The sequence below is a fragment of the Terrapene carolina genome, unplaced genomic scaffold (genome assembly GCF_002925995.2).
Source record: "Terrapene carolina triunguis isolate 2854851 unplaced genomic scaffold, T_m_triunguis-2.0 Scaffold17, whole genome shotgun sequence".
NCBI classification, from domain to species: Eukaryota; Metazoa; Chordata; order Testudines; family Emydidae; genus Terrapene; species Terrapene triunguis.
In genome coordinates this window covers 3,999,568-4,021,283 of record NW_020664368.1, presented here as the reverse complement: position 1 = coordinate 4,021,283, position 21,716 = coordinate 3,999,568, and the positions used below count along the sequence as shown (strand labels likewise).

At 41.9% G+C, this 21,716-nt stretch overlaps 1 protein-coding gene across 1 annotated transcript in view; it reads left to right on the top strand.

Annotated features, from left to right (window-relative positions):
• Window positions 1-21,716, top strand: part of LOC112103174 (diacylglycerol kinase eta) — a 266,921-nt gene that overhangs the window by 227,437 nt on the left and 17,768 nt on the right. Inside the window, exons 23-27 of the mRNA XM_026650398.2 lie at window positions 524-637; window positions 924-1,058; window positions 2,762-2,928; window positions 12,560-12,665; window positions 14,073-14,165. Of these exons, the coding sequence (XP_026506183.1) occupies window positions 524-637; window positions 924-1,058; window positions 2,762-2,928; window positions 12,560-12,665; window positions 14,073-14,165 (615 nt within the window). The remainder of the gene's footprint in view (window positions 1-523; window positions 638-923; window positions 1,059-2,761; window positions 2,929-12,559; window positions 12,666-14,072; window positions 14,166-21,716) is intronic.

Below are 21,716 nucleotides of genomic sequence, written 5' to 3'. Positions count from 1 at the left end.
GATTCTTCTTCAGCATTAAATGAAGTGGCATTGACACTTCATTTACCAATATAGATTTTGAAGATGGTCTAAAGAGAATTCTGGACAAAGAAAGATAAGCACTTTTGAGCTGTGTTAAAATAAATGTCCTTCTTAATTGCTCTTGGACTTTAGAAATATTGACCAATTGAAGATTAGCATAGTTATGTTTGCCACATTAATCTTGAGTTGCTTAACATTTCTCAGTATGTGCATTTAAACCCGCCACCAACCTTATATATGGATAATGTACTGTGGCTTTCAAGTACTTTAATTGCCATTATGACCACCCTTGTTATGACAGTCCTTTGCTATGTTCAAGTGATGGTATAATTTATATATACTTGAATCTAGAATTTTATTTTTCAAATACATTAGTTCTACTATTTAAATACCTAAAGTGTGGTTGGAATTGCACCAGACATAAAAGGAGACAGAATCCCTGCACTGTGTAGATTGCAATAAGAGCTCAGAGTCTAATATTGATATTTTCTTTTCCTCTCAGATATTTGGGGCACCATCATTTGATGACAAAATCTTAGAAGTTGTTGCGGTATTTGGCAGCATGCAGATGGCAGTTTCAAGAGTCATCAAATTGCAGCACCACAGAATAGCTCAGGTATGTGTCTTGTTGGAAAGCAACCAAGATAGCTGGCATGCTAGGAGGCTGCAGAGAAAAGAGGTAGTCTAGACAACTACTGCATTATACATTAATAAAATATTGACTTTGTTTTAATTTTAACGGGTAACAAGTCATCATAAATGCTGAATGAAATACAACAGTGTTTTACCCTCAAGACAAACCTGGATAGAAGCCACAGCTCCTAACAACCAGTCTAATGCAGGTGGACTGTCAATTTCATTAATATATTATTCTGTGAACTAACATGTTTACTCTCTTTCAGTGTCGGTCAGTAAAGATCACCATACTTGGAGATGAAGGGGTACCAGTGCAAGTAGATGGAGAGGCATGGATCCAGCCCCCAGGAGTTATTAAAATTGTACATAAAAACAGAGCTCAGATGCTAACACGAGACAGAGTAAGTTATAGAAAGCATTTTATCTTTTGTATGGGATACTTCATTAGTGCCATTATTATAACAACTTGGTTCTGTTATAACAAGAGAAAATAGCTTATGAAATAATAAATAAAAGGTTGGTACAGATACGTTCTTGTACACAAATAGCTTAACTCTTATCTTTGTCACCTGCTAGAATGTCTGACCATAACAGTATTTCTTTTTTTGATGAGATGAAATCCTCAAACTTCCAGGAGGAAACATTCTGATTATCTGTCTTTGTCTGTAGTACTATGTATACTTTTGTATAAACATAAAAGAGTATTAGTGACTATAATATACTTTCTCTTTCAGATACTAGCTTTGTACTTTATCATAAATTGGAAGTTTTAGCTGCAATTACATAGGTAATAGGTATATAATGTGCCTTCTTCATGACTGCCACAGCAAGATCGCATGCCCTGCCAAATAGCAACAGAACCCATTTCAAACCAATTAGCCTCTGGGGGAATGTTCACTATTCTACCATTCTAGAATCAAGGGTGTAAACCAGGGGTGGGCAAACTTTTTGGCCTAAGGGCCACATCTGGGTGAGGAAATTGTATGCAGGGCCATGAATATAGGGCTGGGACAGGGGGTTGGGGTGCAGGAGAGAGTGCGGGGTGTGGGAGGGGGCTCAGGGCAGGGGGTTGGGGTGCAGGAGGGGTGTGGGGTGCAGCAGGAGGCTCAGGGCAGGTGGTTGGGGGCTCAGGGCAGGGGGTTGGGGTGCAGGAGGGGTGCGGCAGGAGGTTAGGGGGCTCAGTGCAGGGGGTTCAGAGTGTGGGCTCCGGCCCAGCGCCACTTACCTCGAGTGGCTCTGGGGTGGCAGCGGCACGCAGCAGGGCTAAGGCAGGCTCCCTGCCTACCCTGGCCCCGCGCCTCTCCTGGAAGTGGCCAGCATGTCCGGGGGTGGGGTGGGGCAGGCAGCTCCGCAGCGCGCTGCCCTCACCTGTGGGTACTATCCCCAAAGCTCCCATTGGCCGCGGTTTCCCGTTCCTGGCCAATCGGAGCTGCAGTGGGGTGAGGAGGGAGGACAGTGCCTGCAGGTGAGGGCAATGCACGGAGCCCTCTGCCTCCCCGTCCCCTAGGGGCCGCAGGGATGTGGTGCCGGCTGCTTCCTGGAGCGGCATGGGGCCAGGGCAGGCCGGATTGAAAGTCCTGAGGGGCCAGATCCGGCCTGTGGGACGTAGTTTGCCCTCCCCTGGTGTAAATGCTCCTAACTTCCCCATAGTTCCTCTGTCCATTGGCCTGAGTGGATGCTGAATTCAGTCCTCTCCCTTCATCATGACTTGTGTTATGATAGCTACTTTGTTGTTTAAAGCAAGTTTGTTAGGGCTTTTTTTTTTTTTTCCTTATTTTCATGTTTGGACTCTGCATGACTGTTAGATTCCCACTGTGCTCAGCATAAGGTTCAGAACATCTTGTCCTGACAAAGAATGCCTACAGTAATGTCTTCATGTAAATTTGTCTCTAACAGCATATTTTACGGAGGACAGGGGAGAGATGTTACTCACAGAAGAAACTGTTGTTCTCTAAATTTAGTTTTAAAAACTAATCTTAACACCATTTATAGTGTGGAGTATTTGTAATATTTATGTAAAATGATGTACCAATCTGTGTGCCTAATAAGATGAAATAAAAAACGGCAAGTACTGTCAGCTAATGTATCATACCATTTTCATCAGGCTTTTGAAAATACCCTAAAGTCTTGGGAAGACAAACAGAAGTATGATTCCTGCAAACCTGTCCTTCGATCTCACTTGTACCCTCAACAGGCTGTTGAGTTGGCTATGGAAGAAGAAGTTGCACAGATCCAGCTGTGTTCACAAGCTGCAGAAGAACTTATTACCAGGTACAGTAGAACAAATGGGTTAGTAGCATACTCCCCAAGGTAAAATTATTTATAAAACTGAGGGTATTTCTATATTCTGACTGAAGATTTGTTATCAGAGTATCAGTATTTTTAAAAGTCTATTTTATATACTATAGCAGATCAGCAAATGTTGTTTTCTCCCATGAAAATTTGTGACTTTGTGTTGATAAATCAAACATTTTCTGCCAAAAACTGAATGTTTTCAATGTTTGTCCAGAGAGTTTTTGATGAAAACTCAGCACTTTCTGCAGAAAGCAGACACTTTTCACAAAAATACTTGTTTAGTTGAACATATAATTTTCTGACCAAAAATTGTTCAGTTGGCCCTGTTGCATACGTATAATAATACACACCTTTGATATTTTATTTTCTGATAATCAAAGTAGGTTTAGCCATATAACTTCTTTTTCAGATATCACTGTTTTAAACTCATAGATGTACCATTTCTCAGAGCTAGAAAGTACAATAAAATAGTGATACTCATCTGTTTTCTTTGTCTGCAGTAGATGAGACCATAATTATTGGGTTTGTATATTAAAGCTATCTAGTGGGTAACTGTTAACATTAATGAGAGAGAGGTAACAAGTGATGGAAAAGTTATAAATGCACGGAATCTATTCATGTTATATTTGGCTCCATACTTATCATCAGCAAATGAAAATGATTATCTTTCTTATGCCTAACTATTAATAATAAATGATACATTAAAGTTAAAAATATACTGTTGTTACTGGATTGAGTTTTTGGAGGTCACCAAAATGTTACATTTAAATCCAAAACACATCCTAACTGTGCATGTGAGAAATGTATAAAAATACACACATATACAACTCATACGTGGAGGTGACATCCATGTGATAAACTGCACAGTACATCAAACACATGCTGATAACCACCTCATCTTCAAAAAGCCACGAATTAAAAGAAAAGTTCTTCTATAGAAAAGTTCTTCCTTTCCCCCTCAGATGTAGAATTTCCCCCCAAAATTATGCCTGTCCTAGGCTCAGAAATGAAAGGATTCAATCCTGGGCCAGTAACAGCCTCTTAGTATGATCTCTGAATCTATGAACAATTCTGTGCATAAAATACAAAGGGTTTTAATCTCTGATATCTTGTGGCTCCTCATGTGTTCAATCCTTAGCATTTTTTCTCAGGCTTATGAAACATTTTCCTATCCCTCCATCCTCCCATCTGCCAAACTTTTTTTCTCTAATGACTTCTATTCCTTACCCCAACACAAAAAAATGTGTGTCTTCCAGTCACCCAATTATCTGTATTAATGAAAATGTACAGCACAGTTGCTGCTTTTATAAAACACTTTTTTAAACATAAACACAGTCTTAACTCTTAAACTACTGAACAATTAAATATTTGTAGGAACCAAGTCTAAGCAAGTCTAATTGTCCGATAAACCCTTCGTATCTTTTTGTGTACATATTCATTGTTATGAGAGTTCGCATTCTGCTGGAAGTCCCAAGGGTCTCTTGACTGTTGATCAGTTGAAGTTTTGCCCTTCAGGGGCTCATGGGTGGCTAAATCTGCTGAAATCTTTTCTTCACAAGAACAATGAAGAATTTCTAGTAGTTTGTATCATTTCAGCAAGGCTTTGCTGTTCCTTTCTCAGTTCCAAATCAGCCCAAAGTTCCAAATCAGTTACAAGTTGGAATGATTTGTTTCGGCTATTAATTTGAAAACTCCAAGCTGTATGAAACCAGTGTTGTATCCAGCGACCTACTAAAGAAATCCACTTTGAATTTAAATTTTAAAATCATATATTTTCCCATCCTCCCATTCAGAATCAAACACAAACTAATCCCTTTTTGCTTTCTTGTCTCAGGAAAATCAAATGATACATCCAATTCTTTTGCCTTCTCAGGGCTCGTCTAGACAGGGACACTGAGGAAAATTGATCCGAATTAACTAAAGGTGTGAATTTAAAGTAAATTAATTAAACTGTATTAAAACATGGTGTGGATGCTGTTATTCAAAATTAAAGTGGCCTTAATTTGGTTCAGTTTAATTCACTTTGGAAGTGAATTAAGCTAAATTGAATTAAGGACACTTTAATTCTGAGTAAGAGCATCCACATGGGTTTAATGTGGTTTAACTAATCCACATTAAAAGTTAATTAAGATTAACCTTCTGAGTGTCCCCAAGTAGACAAGCCCACAGTTGCATGCTCAAAATCATTTCCTCTATGTGGCAGAGGAATTCCATCCATTGAATCATTCTGCATTAACTTGCTGCCAAGGCTCACTTCAACAAGAACATCATACCAAGGTACACAAGGGCCACACTTTATTTAGAATCGTGGTAATGTCAGCTTGGAGCTAAAATGCTGTTGGTTTCAATATTTTCCAAATCTTGAGCAATGCATCCAAAAAACTATTTTTGGCTGATAGTGATAGGCCTACACAGAACTGATTCTGCTCTCTCACTCAGCCCCAGAACCCATTTCCCCCTAAAACGCAAGATTTTTTTAAGAAAGGGAAAATTCAGTTTTCACAGAAACACCCCACTTTTTAAAAAAAAACATTTTTATTGAGTCACAAACATTTTTAAAAGCCACCAGCAAAGTTTATAAGACATTTTAATTCCCCAAATCACCACTCATCTTTTTCCGGGCAACTTCCAAGGCTCTTTTATTTTTACATGAGACACCCCTTGAAAAACAAAGAAAAGGCCCACTAAGAATTCCTTATGTTTTTTTTTAAATAAAGGCCCTATGCTTTCAAAGAAGCAAATGTTTGTTTTTATAAAAGTATTTGTTTTGAGTGTACGGCAGGCAAAGCCACTCACTCATTTTTAAGTCAGTTTACTGAATGTTTCAGAGAAACATAGGACACAGATTGGAAGGGATCTCCTGGGTAATCGAGTCCAGTCCCGTACTATCACAGGCATGCCATCATACAATCTCATCCATAAATTTATCAAGCTCCATCTTAAAACTAGTTAGATTATTTGCCCCCATTACTACTATTGGGAGACTGTTGCAGAACTTCATTTCTTTGATGGTTAGAAACCTTCTTCTAATTTCCAGCCTAATTTATTCATGGCCCTTTTTTCCTTATGCTGATTATTCATAGATTCCTAGATTCTAGGACTGGAAGGGACCTCGAGAGGTCATCGAGTCCAGTCCCCTGCCTGCATGGCAGGACCAAATACTGTCTAGACCATCCCTGATAGACATTTATCTAACCTATTCTTAAATATCTCCAGAGATGGAGATTCCACAACCTCCCTAGGCAATTTATTCCAGTGTTTAACCACCCTGACAGGAACTTTTCCTAATGTCCACCCTAGACGTCCCTTGCTGCAGTTTAAGCCCATTGCTTCTTGTTCTATCCTTAGAGGCTAAGGTGAACAAGTTTTCTCCCTCCTCCTTATGACACCCTTTTAGATACCTGAAAACTGCTATCATGTCCCCTCTGTCTTCTCTTTTCCAAACTAAACAAACCCAATTCTTTCAGCCTTCCTTCATAGGTCATGTTCTCAAGACCTTTAATCATTCTTGTTGCTCTTCTCTGGACCCTTTCCAATTTCTCCACATCTTTCTTGAAATGCAGTGCCCAGAACTGGACACAATACTCCAGCTGAGGCCTAACCAGAGCAGAGTAGAGCGGAAGAATGACTTCTTGCGTCTTGCTCACAACACACCTGTTAATACATCCCAGAATCATGTTTGCTTTTTTTGCAACAGCATCACACTGTTGACTCATATTTAGTGTGTGGTCCACTATAACCCCTAGATCCCTTTCTGCCGTACTCCTTCCTAGACAGTCTCTTCCCATTCTGTATGTGTGAAACTGATTTTTTCTTCCTAAGTGGAGCACTTTGCATTTGTCTTTGTTAAACTTCATCCTGTTTAACTCAGACCATTTCTTCAATTTGTCCAGATCATTTTGAATTATGACCCTGTCCTCCAAAGCAGTTGCAATCCCTCCCAGTTTGGTATCATCCGCAAACTTAATAAGCGTACTTTCTATGCCAATATCTAAGTCGTTAATGAAGATATTGAACAGAGACGGTCCCAAAACAGACCCCTGCGGAACCCCACTCGTTATGCCTTTCAAGCAGGATTGGGAACCATTAATAACAACTCTCTGAGTAGGGTTATCCAGCCAGTTATGCACCCACCTTATAGTAGCCCCATCTAAATTGTATTTGCCTAGTTTATCGATAAGAATATCATGCGAGACCGTATCAAATGCCTTACTAAAGTCTAGGTATACCACATCCACAGCTTCTCCCTTATCCACAAGACTCGTTATCCTATCAAAGAAAGCTATCAGATTGGTTTGACATGATTTGTTCTTTACAAATCCATGCTGGCTGTTCCCTATCACCTTACCACCTTCCAAGTGTTTACAGATGATTTCCTTAATTACTTGCTCCATTATCTTCCCTGGCACAGAAGTTAAACTAACTGGTCTGTAGTTTCCTGGGTTGTTTTTATTTCCCTTTTTATAGATGGGCACTATATTTGCCCTTTTCCAGTCTTCTGGAATCTCTTCCGTCTCCCATGATTTTCCAAAGATAATAGCTAGAGGCTCAGATACCTCCTCTATTAGCTCCTTGAGTATTCTAGGATGCATTTCATCAGGCCCTGGTGACTTGCAGGCATCTAACTTTTCTAAGTGATTTTTAACTTGTTCTTTTTTTATTTTATCTGCTAAACCTACACCCTTCCCATTAGCATTCACTATGTGAGGCATTCCTTCAGACTTCTCGGTGAAGACCGAAACAAAGAAGTCATTAAGCATCTCTGCCATTTCCAAGTTTCCTGTTACTGTTTCTCCCTCTTCACTAAGCAGTGGGCCTACCCTGTTTTTGGTCTTCCTCTTGCTTCTAATGTATTGATAAAAAGTCTTCTTGTTTCCCTTTAATCCTGTAGCTAGTTTGAGCTCATTTTGTGCCTTTGCCTTTCTAATCTTTCCCCTGCATTCCTGTGTTGTTTGCCTATATTCATCCTTTGTAATCTGTCCTAGTTTCCATTTTTTATATGACTCCTTTTTATTTTTTAGATCATGCAAGATCTTGTGGTTAAGCCAAGGTGGTCTTTTGCCACATTTTCTATCTTTCCTAACCAGCGGAATAGCTTGCTTTAGGGCCCTTAATAGTGTCCCTTTGAAAAACTGCCAACTCTCCTCAGTTGTTTTTCTCCTCAGTCTTGATTCCCATGGGACCTTAGCTATCAGCTCTCTGAGCTTACCAAACTCTGCCTTCCTGAAATCCATTGTCTCTATTTTGCTGTTCTCCCTTCTACCCTTCCTTAGAATTGCAAACTCTATGATTTCATGATCACTTTCACCCAAGCTGCCTTCTACTTTCAAATTCTCAACGAGTTCCTCCCTATTTGTTAAAATCAAGTCTAGAACAGCTTCCCCCCAGTAGCTTTTTCAACCTTCTGAAATAAAAAGTTGTCTGCAATGCAGTCCAAGAATTTGTTGGATAGTCTGTGCCCCGCTGTGTTATTTTCCCAACATATATCCGGATAGTTGAAGTCCCCCATCACCACCAAATCTTGGGCTTTGGATGATTTTGTTAGTTGTTTAAAAGAAGGCTCATCCACCTCTTCCACCTGGTTAGGTGGCCTGTAGTAGACTCCTAGCATGACATCACCCTTGTTTTTTACCCCTTTTAGCATAACCCAGAGACTCTCAACACTTCCGTCTCCTATGTCCATCTCTACCTCAGTCCAAGTGTGTACATTTTTAATATATAAGGCAACACCTCCTCCCTTTTTCCCCTCTCTGTCCTTCCTGAGCAAGCTGTACCCATCCACACCAACATTCCAATCGTGTGTATTATCCCACCAAGTTTCAGTGATGCCAACAATGTCATAGTTGTATTTATTTATTAGCACTTCCAGTTCTTCCTGCTTATTACCCATACTTCTCACATTTGTATATAGGCATCTAAGATACTGGTTTGATCTTTCCTCCCAGTTTTGTCCTGACCCTCCTTTCTCTCTGCCAATATAGCCCACACTCCCTCTCGTTTCCGACCCATCTCCCAGGTCTCTGTTCCCCACTTACCTGTGGGCTTTGCTCACCTGTCCCCGTCGAACCTAGTTTAAAGCCCTCCTCACTAGGTTAGCCAGTCTGTGTCCAAATAGGGTCCTTCCCCTCCTCGAAAGGTGAACGCCATCTCTGCCTAGCAGTCCTTCCTCGAATAGCATCCCGTGGTCTAGGAAGCCAAAGCCCTCCTGGCGACACCATCTTCGCAGCCAGGCATTCACCTCCATGATGCATCTGTCTCTGCCTGGGCCCCTACCTTTGACAGGAAGAATTGAAGAGAATACCACCTGCGCTCCAAACTCCTTCACCCATACTCCCAGAGCCCTGTAGTCACTCTTGATCCGCTCAGTGTCACACCGCACAGTATCATTTGTGCCCACATGGATGAGTAGCATGGGGTAGTAGTCAGAGGGCTGGATAATCCTTGACAATGCCTCCGTAACATTTCGGATACGGGCTCCCGGCAGGCAGCATACCTCCCAAGATGAAATGTCAGGGCGACAGATGGGTGCCTCCGTCCCCATCAGCAGAGAGTCTCCGACCACCACTACCCTACGTTTCCTATTCGCAGTGGTGGCAGCAGACCTCCCAGCCTTAGGGGTACGAGGCTTCTTCTCCTTTACTGTAGGGGGTGATTCCTTCTTTCCTGTATCAAGAAGAGCATAACGGTTACCTATTACCATGGCGGGAGGGTTCGGAGCAGGGGTGGAGCACTGCCTGCTGCCAGAAGTAACCAGCTGCCAGTGTCCACCCTGAGCCATCTCCTCCTCCACCAGTGGTGTATCAGCAGTCCTGTGTATTGGGACAGCTACCTCAGCTGTCTCCACATGGACACTGTCCAGGAATTGCTTGTGGATTCGGATGCTCCTCAACCTAGCCACCTCCTCCTGTAGCTCTCCCACCTGCCTGAGAGATTCCACCAGCAGGCACCTTTCACATTGGATGGTCCCCCCAGCCTGGATAGCAGTAAGTGGAAATTACAAGTTACAGTCTCTGCAAAACCACACCAGGATCTGGGTAGAAGCATCCATGCTCAGGCGCTCTGTCTGGCTACAGGTGCAGGTGGAGGAGACAGAAGCAGTGCTGGCACAGGTGTTGCGGGTCTTCCTAACCATCGTAAGCCTCCCTCTGTCAAACTCCCGTCTGCAGCCCCCTGTCCGCTGAAAGGGTTGTTTAAGCAAGAAGTTTTGAATGTAGCTGGTTTATAGGTTTTAAGGGGAATAAAGGGAAAACAGATAGAACCGGCAAGGGACCCTCGCCCCCTTCCCACTCCCCTTCCAAACTCCCTTGCGAAACTCCCTGATAGCAGCCCCTGTTCGCAAAAATGTTGTCCTTTAGTTTAACTAGCTCTTCTCATTCGCACACACCTACTTTTTGTGCCAGTATCATTGAAGAAAATATTAAATAAGATTGGTCCCAAGAGCAATCCTTAAGGAACTGCACTAGTAACCTCTCTCCAGCCTGATAGCTCTCCTTTCAGCATAACTTGTTGTCGTCCCCTCTTTAGCCAGTTCCTTACCCAGTTTCCAATTCCGATATTAATCCCTATCTTAACTAATAATAGTCCATTGTGTCAAATGCTTTACTGAAGTCCAGATAGATTAGATCTACTGCATTTCTCTTGTCTTTAAAAATCAGTTATCTTATCAGAGAAACATATGGCTTAGTCTAGCATGATCTGTCTTCGGCAAACTCATGTTGCATTTTATCCCATTTTCTGTTTCAAATGATATCTTTCAACAGAATATAGTGTAAATACCCTTAGTCTTGCTACAAAGGCACCCTAAGTGATGATGCTGAATGAGAGATATTTTATGTCTGAGATGATAGATGTGTTTAGGGAGGGGCCTCTCTCGATATCTAGTGGAGAGTCTCTGGATTTAAAATGTTTTATCACACATATGCAGACACACACACTGTTTTCAGACCTTCATAATTTTAAAACAGGGATTGTCTTCGAACTTGGATTGCTTTTCCTGGTTCAGCAATGTCTAGGATAGCACCACATTTGATGTTTCTAACTAGAGCCTTCTGTGTTGTGCAAGTGCAAAATTTCAGTTGCAACATATGTGTGTGGAATTTTTACTTTCCCTCCTGTCATCCCATCAATCTCAACTTGAAAAACCGCCGAACCAGTTTTGTATATGTTTTTTAAAATGCTCACCTTAGGGCAGAGATTCAGAGATATTTTCAGTTTAAAAAATGTTTTTGAGACTGTTACGAACAAGTGAAAATACCAGTTTACAGTGTACTGTATTATGGGGCTCACTGTCTCAAATGCTATAATACAGAAATCATGTCATGAACCAGACACTGCTAGAGCAACTGTTTAACTGCACAAGTTTAGGACAGGAATTGTAGAACAGCATATTCAGTTTAAACTGCAGGGATGACTCAGGTAGGCAGAAAGGGGGAATTTATGTAGACATAATGTAAATAAGAAATTTAGCCAGGTCATAGGTTAATACAGTGGCGAGCAACGTTTTTGGCCTGAGGGCCACATCAGGTTTCCAAAATTGTATGGAGGGCCGGTTAGGGGAGGCTCTGCCTCCCCAAACAGCCAGGCGTGGCCCGGCCCCCACCGTCTATTCGTCCCCCTCTGCTTCTCGCCCCCTGATGGCCCCTCTGGGACTCCTGCCCCATCCAACCCCCCCTGTTCCCTGTCCCCTGATGCCCCCACCCACCCCCAGGGACCCCTGCCCCATCCACTCCTCCCTGTCCCCTGACGGCCCCCGGACCCTCCGCCCCTGACTGCCCCCTGCTGCCCCATCCAACCCCTCCTCTCCTTCCTGACTGCCCCCCTGGGATCCCTGCCCCATCCAACCACTCCTTCTCCCTGACCGTCCCCGGAAACCCTGCCCCTGACTGTCTCCCCGCCGCCCCATCCAACCCCCCCCCATTCCTGACTGCCCCCCTGGAACCCCTGCCCCATCCTGTGGGAGAGGAGGAACAGCAGGGGAGGGGCCAGGGGTAGCCTCCTGGGCCAAGAGCTCAGGGGCTGAGCAGGAGGGTCCCGTGGGCCGAATGTGGCCCGCGGGCCGTAGTTTGCCCACCTCTGGGTTAATACCTTTACTGTTGTAAAAAAATGTACTTAGATTGTAAGTGCCATTAGAATTTTAATGATCACAATTGATCAAATTCAGTTTTATGTTGCATTTGAAGGGGATTGTCCTCTTATAATTACGCATCACTAACAGGATATGCAGATTGTCACATGACACCACCATCATAATTCTCTTCAGAATGTGTTTCCTGTATGAATTATGTGAATGAATATTTCTGGTTTAATCAGTATAATCTATATGTACCCATTGCTGGTAGGATGACATGCCAGTCAAGACAATACACGTTCCTCAAGCAGAGCAGATCTTCTGTATTAAGAATGTCATTTAGACAAGAGAGCAGAGTGCTTTGTTGTCTAAGGTGATACTTATATTTAAGCTTTAGATATGTAGAAATATACATAGGACTCTAGGACAGTTAGTGTAAATGTTCTGTCAATGTTTTTTAATTTTTTAATTTTAATCACATTTTAACTGGTCGTAAAAGAAGGTGACAAAGTACCTTTCCTGTTTTTCATATTTTTGTAGAATCTGTGAAGCAGCAAAAATACACAGCCTGTTGGAACAGGAGCTGGCTCATGCTGTCAATGCGTGTTCACATGCATTAAATAAAGCCAATCCAAGGTTTCCTGAGGTAAAGGAACAACAAAGCCTTATTTAATAATAAATCAACTGTAGCCCCTGTGTGCAGAAGTGTTTCTGGAGACATTGGAGTAGTCCCGTAGTCCCAGTCACCATTTTCCAGTGGCTAGCATGTTAACTGCTGAGGTAATTGATATCCCAGGCTCCTGATCCTGCAAACATGCTTAACTTTAAGAGTGTGACATAGGCACAACCACCGAATGGGATGGGGAGGAAACCAACCATGCTTTTTCTCCTGCGCCTGCAGCAGCAGCCGCAGCACCCCCTCTTTATGCTTGTAGGGCCACTTAATAGCTGATGGGCTCTGTTGAGACTCTACTTCAGTGAGTCTGAAAGGCAGAGGCAGCACCAGCAGGGGCAACCAGAGGGAAGAGGAAGGGGGAGAAAGACTCCCTTCCTCCAGACCTGGAGCACATTGGAAGAGGCAGAGGATACCTGACAGCTCCCATCTCACCCTCCTCAATGGGGAGGAGGAAGGTACTGCTGGGTGGAAAAACATTCCCTTTTGTGGAAACTGGACCTAAGTGGGAGTGGGACATTAAGCATATTGGAAATAGAGGGGGGCAAAGGAAGATACAGGGGCACAGCAGAGCATAGCATTAAGGGCATGACTCAGAGTGCTGGGAGATGGACACAGAACTACACCCAGGTACAGTCATGTGGGCACACTCACACAGATGCACATACATCTTAATGGAGGACATGGTGCTAGTGGGAGAATTTCAGGAGGAGCAGAACTGAGCTCCTTATCTCCCAGCCCAACCCCCACAATTTGAGCTTTTGCAGGATCTGGGCACTAACATGATTTCATGAGCATGAGTTTGTCGGTCCAATTTTGTCTAACCTAACATAATCTACTTAAGCCCTCATCACCATAGTAACTATGCAGGCTAACCACTGCTTGTTAAAGTGTGGCAGCTCACCCCCTCAAGTGTGATGTGAACAATCCTCATTAATGATCCTTGTTAATAAAAGGCCCAGAGTTTCTTTAGTGGCCTTAGCCAGCCATAAAGAACATGTGGCTAGTCACTTGATACTCTAGCACATCTGAGCCCTCAGTAAACAGAGTCAGGTGAAAACCAACCAGCAAATACAGTACATTTCCCCCTCTTCCATTCTGGATTCTTATGTAAACTAATACGGTCTGTTCTGCCCCTAAATAAACAGGTGAAATTCCCACAAGCTTCAGTGGCAGTTGTAGAGATGCATCTGAGATCAGATTTTGGCCTCTGTACATTGCTCTGTATCTTATTCCCTTTGGTCTGGTAGAATAAACTTGTCAAGCAGAGCTGGATCAAGCTGGTTCCTTTTGGAAAAACTGGCCAAGGTTGGGATTGTAAACTCAATGTACCTGTGCTCACAGTTTAACTTATTTGACTGTTTTGCTTCTATTCCCCAGAGTCTTACCAGAAATACTGCCATTGAAATTGCTGTCAATGTGAAGGCACTACATAATGAAACTGAATCTCTACTAGTAGGAAGGGTTCCTTTGGTAAGAAGATAAAATAAATGTTGTATAACTTGTCCCTGTGTATGTCATGCTTCTCTAAAGGAGCACCATAGCGTTATAGTGCAATGAAATACTATACCCCGAAACCTATAAAAGGCTGAATCAGAGGATTTTATACTACACCTATTATTTGAGTTGGAATGGATTATGAATTGTTTTCCTAGTCCATTCACCTGCAGCATGGCAGGAATTAGTTTCTCTTCCGAAACCATTGTTAATTGATGAGTGTCCAGTAAAGTTTTGTTGGCATTGAAAGTCATTGCATCTCTTCTCCTGGTTGCTTGTTTGTGGATCTATAAGTAGTTAAGTTGTTCAATAATAACACATTGTGCTCTGGACATACAGTTAGAAATTGGTACATTTGATATGGTGAGAGGAGGAGGAAAGAAACAGGGTTCCTCATGCTCTTCTATCGATTGATACACTAAGTAGGAATGGTCATGTCTTTTTCATGCCTTTAGTCTTCAGATTCAGGAGAAAATTTATTAATATTTTATTAATTACCCTAAGTGTGTGGTAATTACAAATGGATATCGATTGGAATATTTTCCTGTAGAGAGACTTGAGTCTGAAAGGAATGGTATTAAGATAAAGACCCTTTCACATCCTAAATAAATGGTACAAATCCAATCTATTTCCATAGTGACTAAAATCATTGCCATCTGAAGACTGTGTCAGCAGTTCACTTCTAGAAATATTAACATGTTAGGCATATGCTGTGCTTTATTTAACTTTAGGAAGGGAACAATGTTCTTTAGATAAATTTATCCAATATAGGGGGAAAAATCTGCTGAGATTTCAAATTCCTATATGTTAATGTGGAGGCAAGAATGCAATATTTGGGCTTTAAAATGTTTGGGGAAAGGAATTTGGTTGAACAGTCTTCAGGTGATGATTGGGATGCTATTCTAAAAGTGGTATAATGTATCAAGGGATGATAGGACATGTTTAAATTATGAAATCATACACACTGAAACCCCTCATTTTTCAGCCAATAGAGGGCACAACCTCACTCTTCGAGTATCTATGCTAAACCATTTTTTTTAAACAAGGCTGTTATCTGATATCAATATATCAGTCCACGTGTTGACTTTAGAGATACTCATAACTCTCATTTGTGAATCAGCACTAAAACTTAGCCTTGGACAGTCTTGTTGGCTTGTACTTCCATCAGTGCTGAAACAACATGTAGGTTGGGCTGACCCATGGAGATGATGGATACAGCTGAAATTTTTGGTGTTACTTAAACTGCCAGTCAGGCACCATACTCCAGTTTAACTGTCTCCCCGACAAGGAAGCAGATCTCTTAATTTGCTCCTTTCTTATTTTTACCTCTTTTCATCTGTCCAGTTCTTCCACACTCCCTTTTTTGGCGCCCAGTGCTCCTGACAGCCATGCAGTTGATACCATCATTGCCTGTACTGCCTGTTGATCTTTTTTTGGGAGGGGGAGGCAGCTGGGGTTGTCTCTACCAGTGTTGCTCCTTCCATCTTAAACTTCTCCTCCCCCTACTGAGAAGGTCTAATTGACAAGTCAGACTCTAATTCACTGAGCTAATCTTTCCATTAGAAACAGGAAGGTTCTAAGACTTCATGGTCTGTTAGACATGCAGAGAAGAGATCTTGCACTAAGTTGGTCAATTCTCTTATCTCTGCTGAAGTTTCACTATTGATTTCAGTGGAAGCAGGATCAGGCCCTTAGTTCACTTTCTCACTATAAGTTCAGAATTAATTGATTTTCCACTGCCAAAATGTAATTCTCTGAGACTCTTTGTGAGACCTTAGATAGGTGCCATCTGAGGAAACCCATTCCATTTGGACCAGTCCACTTCTTTCATCTTCCCCTGAGAAGAACAAATCAAAAACAGGATAATCCAGAAAATGAAAACATTCTAAAGTGATGTCCTCCTCAGAGGAAAGAGAGAGGCTTCGTTGTCATCTATACCCAGACTCCAAGCCTCCCCCAAACACCACTGTGCAACTCAGAGCATCAAGCAGCCTGTGGGGGGGAAAAAAAAATTAAGGCTGCTGTGACTCTTGTATTTTCTCCATAAATCTTAGAAACTTCTTTAAAAAGAATCCCTTCAAAAAATCCCATAACAAGGGAAAACTAAGATTTCCAATCCCATTACACTAAACAGTAACATCTTACAAGAGAAGAGCTCTCACTACAAAAAAATGTTAACATACAGATACTCTACTGGCAAGAAGGAAGAAAGTATTTTACTGTACCTATAATTAATTCTACCTACCAAGATATCTCAAGAACATTTTTTTCCTCCAGAACTAGAGATTAAAGGCCCTTTCAACAACCATGTAAATCTTTGCTATCCAGCAGGTCCAATCCCTACAGATCCCTCTGCAAGAGCACCAGTCTGGACTATCTTGGCCACAGACAAATGGACTCTTGAAATCGAATCCATGATACCATGTATTCTGTAACTCTGCAGAATTTGACACAGAATCCAACCTTTCGATGCTGAACTGTGCCCTAGAATCTATGCTTTCATTTCAATAGAAAAATAATTAACTTCAAGTCCTCTTAATTATGAAAATTAAATTTGAAATTTTGAAAATGTAATGGCAGTTTAAACTGATGCCATGTGTCTGCTTGATTCTGATCCCAACCCCAAACTGTATCTCTGAAAAGTGTGAATGGTCCCATCGATCTCAGTGGGGTGTTTACTCTGAAACCTCATGATGGCAATTTAAAATTTCAACATGATGGATCTTTTTAGCAGAAATATCCAGCTATTGTGCTTATCCCACATCACAAATGGCCACCAACACCTTTCCTGGTGCCAAAAGTCTCAGCTGATATTTCCAGCTTCCTCCATTACAACTTCTACACAGTGCTCCATTTCAGTACAAAACTCTATGGCAGCGTTTCCCAAACTTTTTTGGCCACGGAACACTTTTTAGCCTATTACGGAACACTTATAATATTATTTTGTAGTCGGTTTTCAAATAAAAAATTGCATTATTTATGCTCAAATATATTTTATTTTATAAAACAAAGCAAAAATACAAATTTAAAATAACTTGAACTAACAATTTCTAACTGGAAAGCGCATATAAAGTAGTACAAAAATCAAGTGCAAGAGTCAAAATTAAAAACAGTGTTCTACTTAAAAAAACCTGTTTTTATATATACACAAACACCAAACAAATTAGATTTTTACTAGGAAAATCTGTTTTTATAAACAGAAATACAAGTTTGGATTTAATGAGATTGGTGTTTCTGCATTTTTCTATCACAAATTCGCTTAATATTAGGAATAATGCTGGAAAGTTGAATCCTCATGTCGGACGCAGCATCAAGTCTATTCCTATATTTGGTTTTTGTTGCAGTATAATACAAAAATCCCGTCTCACACAAATAAGTTGTAGCAAAAGGAAGGAGCATTCGAACTGCACGTTTAGTCACATTAGGGTACTCTTCTATTAGGCTGCTCCAAAAATTATTCAGCAGACGATCCTTAAACTTTTGTTTCAAATCAGAGTCAGAAATTAAGTCAATTAGGCTTTCATAATCATGCGCAGTAAAGCCAACTGGTTTGGCTGTAATTACAAACAGATTTCGAACCCAAGCATTATCATTAGTAGTTGTAGGAAAATATTCTAATAAAGAGGCCTGCAGGTCACGTAAGTGCTGTAAAATGGTGCTGGAAACTTCTTCATGGACTGTAGAATTTATTTCAGTCAGAAATTCATGTACTGTAGAGAAGCAGTCGAAGTTATTCTGTTCTACACAGGGCCAGCTCTAGGCGCCAGCAAAGCAAGCAGTTGCTTGGGGCGGCAAATTTGCAGGGGCGCAAGAATCCAGCATGGGAGCTGAGAACCAACAGGGGGCCCTGGGAGCTGTAGTTCCTTGGTTAGCTCCCTGCCTATAGAGCCAGCCCTGGAGCAGGGAAAGAACTACATTTCCCAGCATTCCCTCGGCCGCAATTAACAGGAAAGGGAGGGGGAAGGAGTGTGGAACTGAAACCTCATGCTGCAGCTTGCTGTGAACGGTAGGGACAGAGCCAGCTCTAGTTTTTTTGCCGCCCCCCCACCCCAGCCCTGGGCTTCCCCCGCACCCCCGTGTTGCCCCAGCCCTGGACTCTCCCCCACCTGCTGCCCCAGCTCTGGCCCCCACCTGCCCCCCCCTGCTGCTCCAGCCCTGGGCTCTCCCCCCACCCACACCTCCTGCTGCCCCAGCTCTGGCCCCCATCCACATCTCCTGCCGCCCCAGCCCTGGGCTCTTCCCCCCCGCACCTCCTGCCGACCCCGCCCTGGGCTCTCCCCCAAAGAAAGAATTGGGTGGACTAAATGGACAGTGCCCCTCTCTATCTGAAGCCTAGCAAGGGAGGTACGTGGATCCCACTAGAATTTAAAATGAAAAGTAAGGGAGGGGAGGCTCTGGACCTGGGCAGCTTTAGATACAGTACCAGGCACGTAGGAGGATTTCCACTTCTGAGCCATGGAAGCAGAAATTGACTTTTCCTTTCCAGATTTAGCTAATATTCAGAAAGGGAATCTAGCACCTGCCTTCCAGATTTGAACACCCTCAAAATTCAGGAGTGCTCAAGCACAATTTGGGCAGCTGTTACTTCATTTCTCCCAAATCAAATATACTGATCCACTATAACTTGCTGTAGAAAAAGTAGAATAAATTGAGCAAGAAATGCTTCCCAGTGGTTATTAGGACTGGAATTGCTATTTTCAACAGCCATTGCTTTTTTTTTTTTTAGTTTTAGTTTTATTTGTTTAAAAGGAAGACAGTGATATTGCATTGGCAAATTCCCCATAGAAACAAAGAACATAAGAACGGGTCAGACCAAAGGTCCATCTAGCCCAGTATCCTGTCTACCGACAGTGGCCAATGCCAGGTGCCCCAGAGGGAGTGGACCAACAGGCAATGATCAAGTGATCTCTCTCCTGCCATCCAGCTCCACCCTCTGACAAACAGAGGCTAGGACACCATTCCTTACCCATCCTGGCTAATAGCCATTAATGGACTTAACCACCATGAATTTATCCAGTTCTCTTTTAAACGCTGTTATAGTCCTAGCCTTCACAACCTCCTCAGGTAAGGAGTTCCACAAGTTGACTGTGCGCTGCGTGAAGAAGAACTTCCTTGTATTTGTTTTAAACCTGCTGCCCATTAATTTCATTTGGTGACCCCTAGTTCTTGTATTATGGGAATAAGTAAATAACTTTTCCTTATCCACTTTCTCCACATCACTCATGATTTTATATACCTCTATCATATCCCCCTTAGTCTCCTCTTTTCCAAGCTGAAGAGTCCTAGCCTCTTTAATCTCTCCTCATATGGGACCCGTTCCAAACCCCTAATCATTTTAGTTGCCCTTTTCTGAACCTTTTCTAGTGCCAGTATATCTTTTTTTAGATGAGGAGACCACATCTGTCCGCAGTATTCGAGATGTGGACGTACCATCGATTTATATAAGGGCAATAATATATTCTCAGTCTTATTCTCTATCCCCTTTTTAATGATCCCTAACATCCTGTTTGCTTTTTTGACCGCCTCTGCACACTGCGCGGACATCTTCAGAGAACTATCCACGATGACTCCAAGATCTTTTTCCTGACTTGTTGTAGCTAAATTAGCCCCCATCATATTGTATGTATAGTTGGGGTTATTTTTTCCAATGTGCATTACTTTACATTTATCCACATTAAATTTCATTTGCCATTTTGTTGCCCAATCACTTAGTTTTGTGAGATCTTTTTGAAGTTCATCACAGTCTGCTTTGGTCTTAACTATCTTGAGCAGTTTAGTATCATCTGCAAGCTTTGCAACCTCACTGTTTACCCCTTTCTCCAGATCATTTATAAATAAGTTGAATAGGATTAGTCCGAGGGCTGACCCTTGGAGAACACCACTAGTTACCCCTCTCCATTCTGAGAATTTACCATTAATTCCTACCCTTTGTTCCTGGTCTTTTAACCAGTTCTCAATCCATGAAAGGACCTTCCCTTTTATCCCATGACAACTTATTTTACTTAAGAGCCTTTGGTGAGGGACCTTGTCAAAGGCTTTCTGGAAAACTAAGTACACTATGTCCACTGGATCCCCCTTGTCCACATGTTTGTTGACCCCTTCAAAAAACTCTAATTAGTAAGACACAATTTCCCTTTACAGAAACCATGTTGACTATTGCTCAACAGTTTATGTTTTTCTATGTGTCTGACAATTTTATTCTTAACTATTGTTTCGACTAATTTGCCCGGTACCGACGTTAGACTTACCGGTCTGTAATTGCCGGGATCACCTCTAGAGCCCTTTTTAAATATTGGCGTTACATTAGCTAACTTCCAGTCATTGGGTACAGAAGCTGATTTAAAGGACAGGTTACAAACCTTAGTTAATAGTTCCACAACTTCACATTTGAGTACTTTCAGAACTCTTGGATGAATGCCATCTGGTCCCGGTGACTTGTTAATGTTAAGTTTATCAATTAATTCCAAAACCTCCTCTAGTGACACTTCAATCTGTGACAGTTCCTCAGATTTGTCACCTACAAAAGCCGGCTCAGGTTTGGGAATCTCCCTAACATCCTCAGCCGTGAAGACTGAAGCAAAGAATCCATTTAGTTTCTCCGCAATGACTGTATCGTCTTTAAGCGCTCCTTTTGTATCTCGATCATCAAAGGGCCCCACTGGTTGTTTAGCAGGCTTCCTGCTTCTCATATACTTAAAAAACATTTTATTATTACCTTTGGAGTTTTTGGCTAGCCGTTCTTCAAACTCCTATTTGGCTTTTCTTATTACATTCTTGCACTTAATTTGGCAGTGTTTATGCTCCTTTCTATTTGCCTCACTAGGATTTGACTTCCACTTTTTAAAGGAAGTCTTTTTATCTCTCACTGCTTCTTTTACATGGTTGTTAAGCCACTGTGGCTCTTTTTTAGTTCTTTTACTGTGTTTCTTAATTTGGGGTATACATTGAAGTTGGGCCTCTATTATGGTGTCTTTAAAAAGCGCCCATGCAGCTTGCAGGGATTTCACTTTAGTCACTGTACTTTTTAACTTCTGTTTAACTAACCCCCTCATTTTTGCGTAGTTCCCCCTTTTAAAATTAAATGCCACAGTGTTGGGCTGTTGAGTTGTTCTTCCCACCACAGGGATGTTGAATGCTATTGTATTATGGTCACTATTTCCAAGCGGTCCTGTTATAGTTACCTCTTGGACCAGCTCCTGCGCGCCACTCAGGACTAAATCTAGAGTTGCCTCTCCCCTTGTGGGTTCCCGTACCAGCTGCTCCATGAAGCAGTCATTTAAAGTATCGAGAAATTTTATCTCTGCATTTCGTCCTGAAGTGAAATGTTCCCAGTCAATATGGGGATAATTGAAATCCCCCACTATTATTGGGTTCTTAATTTTGATAGCCTCTCTAATTTCCCTTAGCATTTCATCATCACTATCACTGTCCTGGTCAGGTGGTCTATAATAGATCCCTAATGTTATATTCTTATTAGAGTTTGAAATTTCTATCCATAGAGATTCTATGGAACATGTGGATTCACTT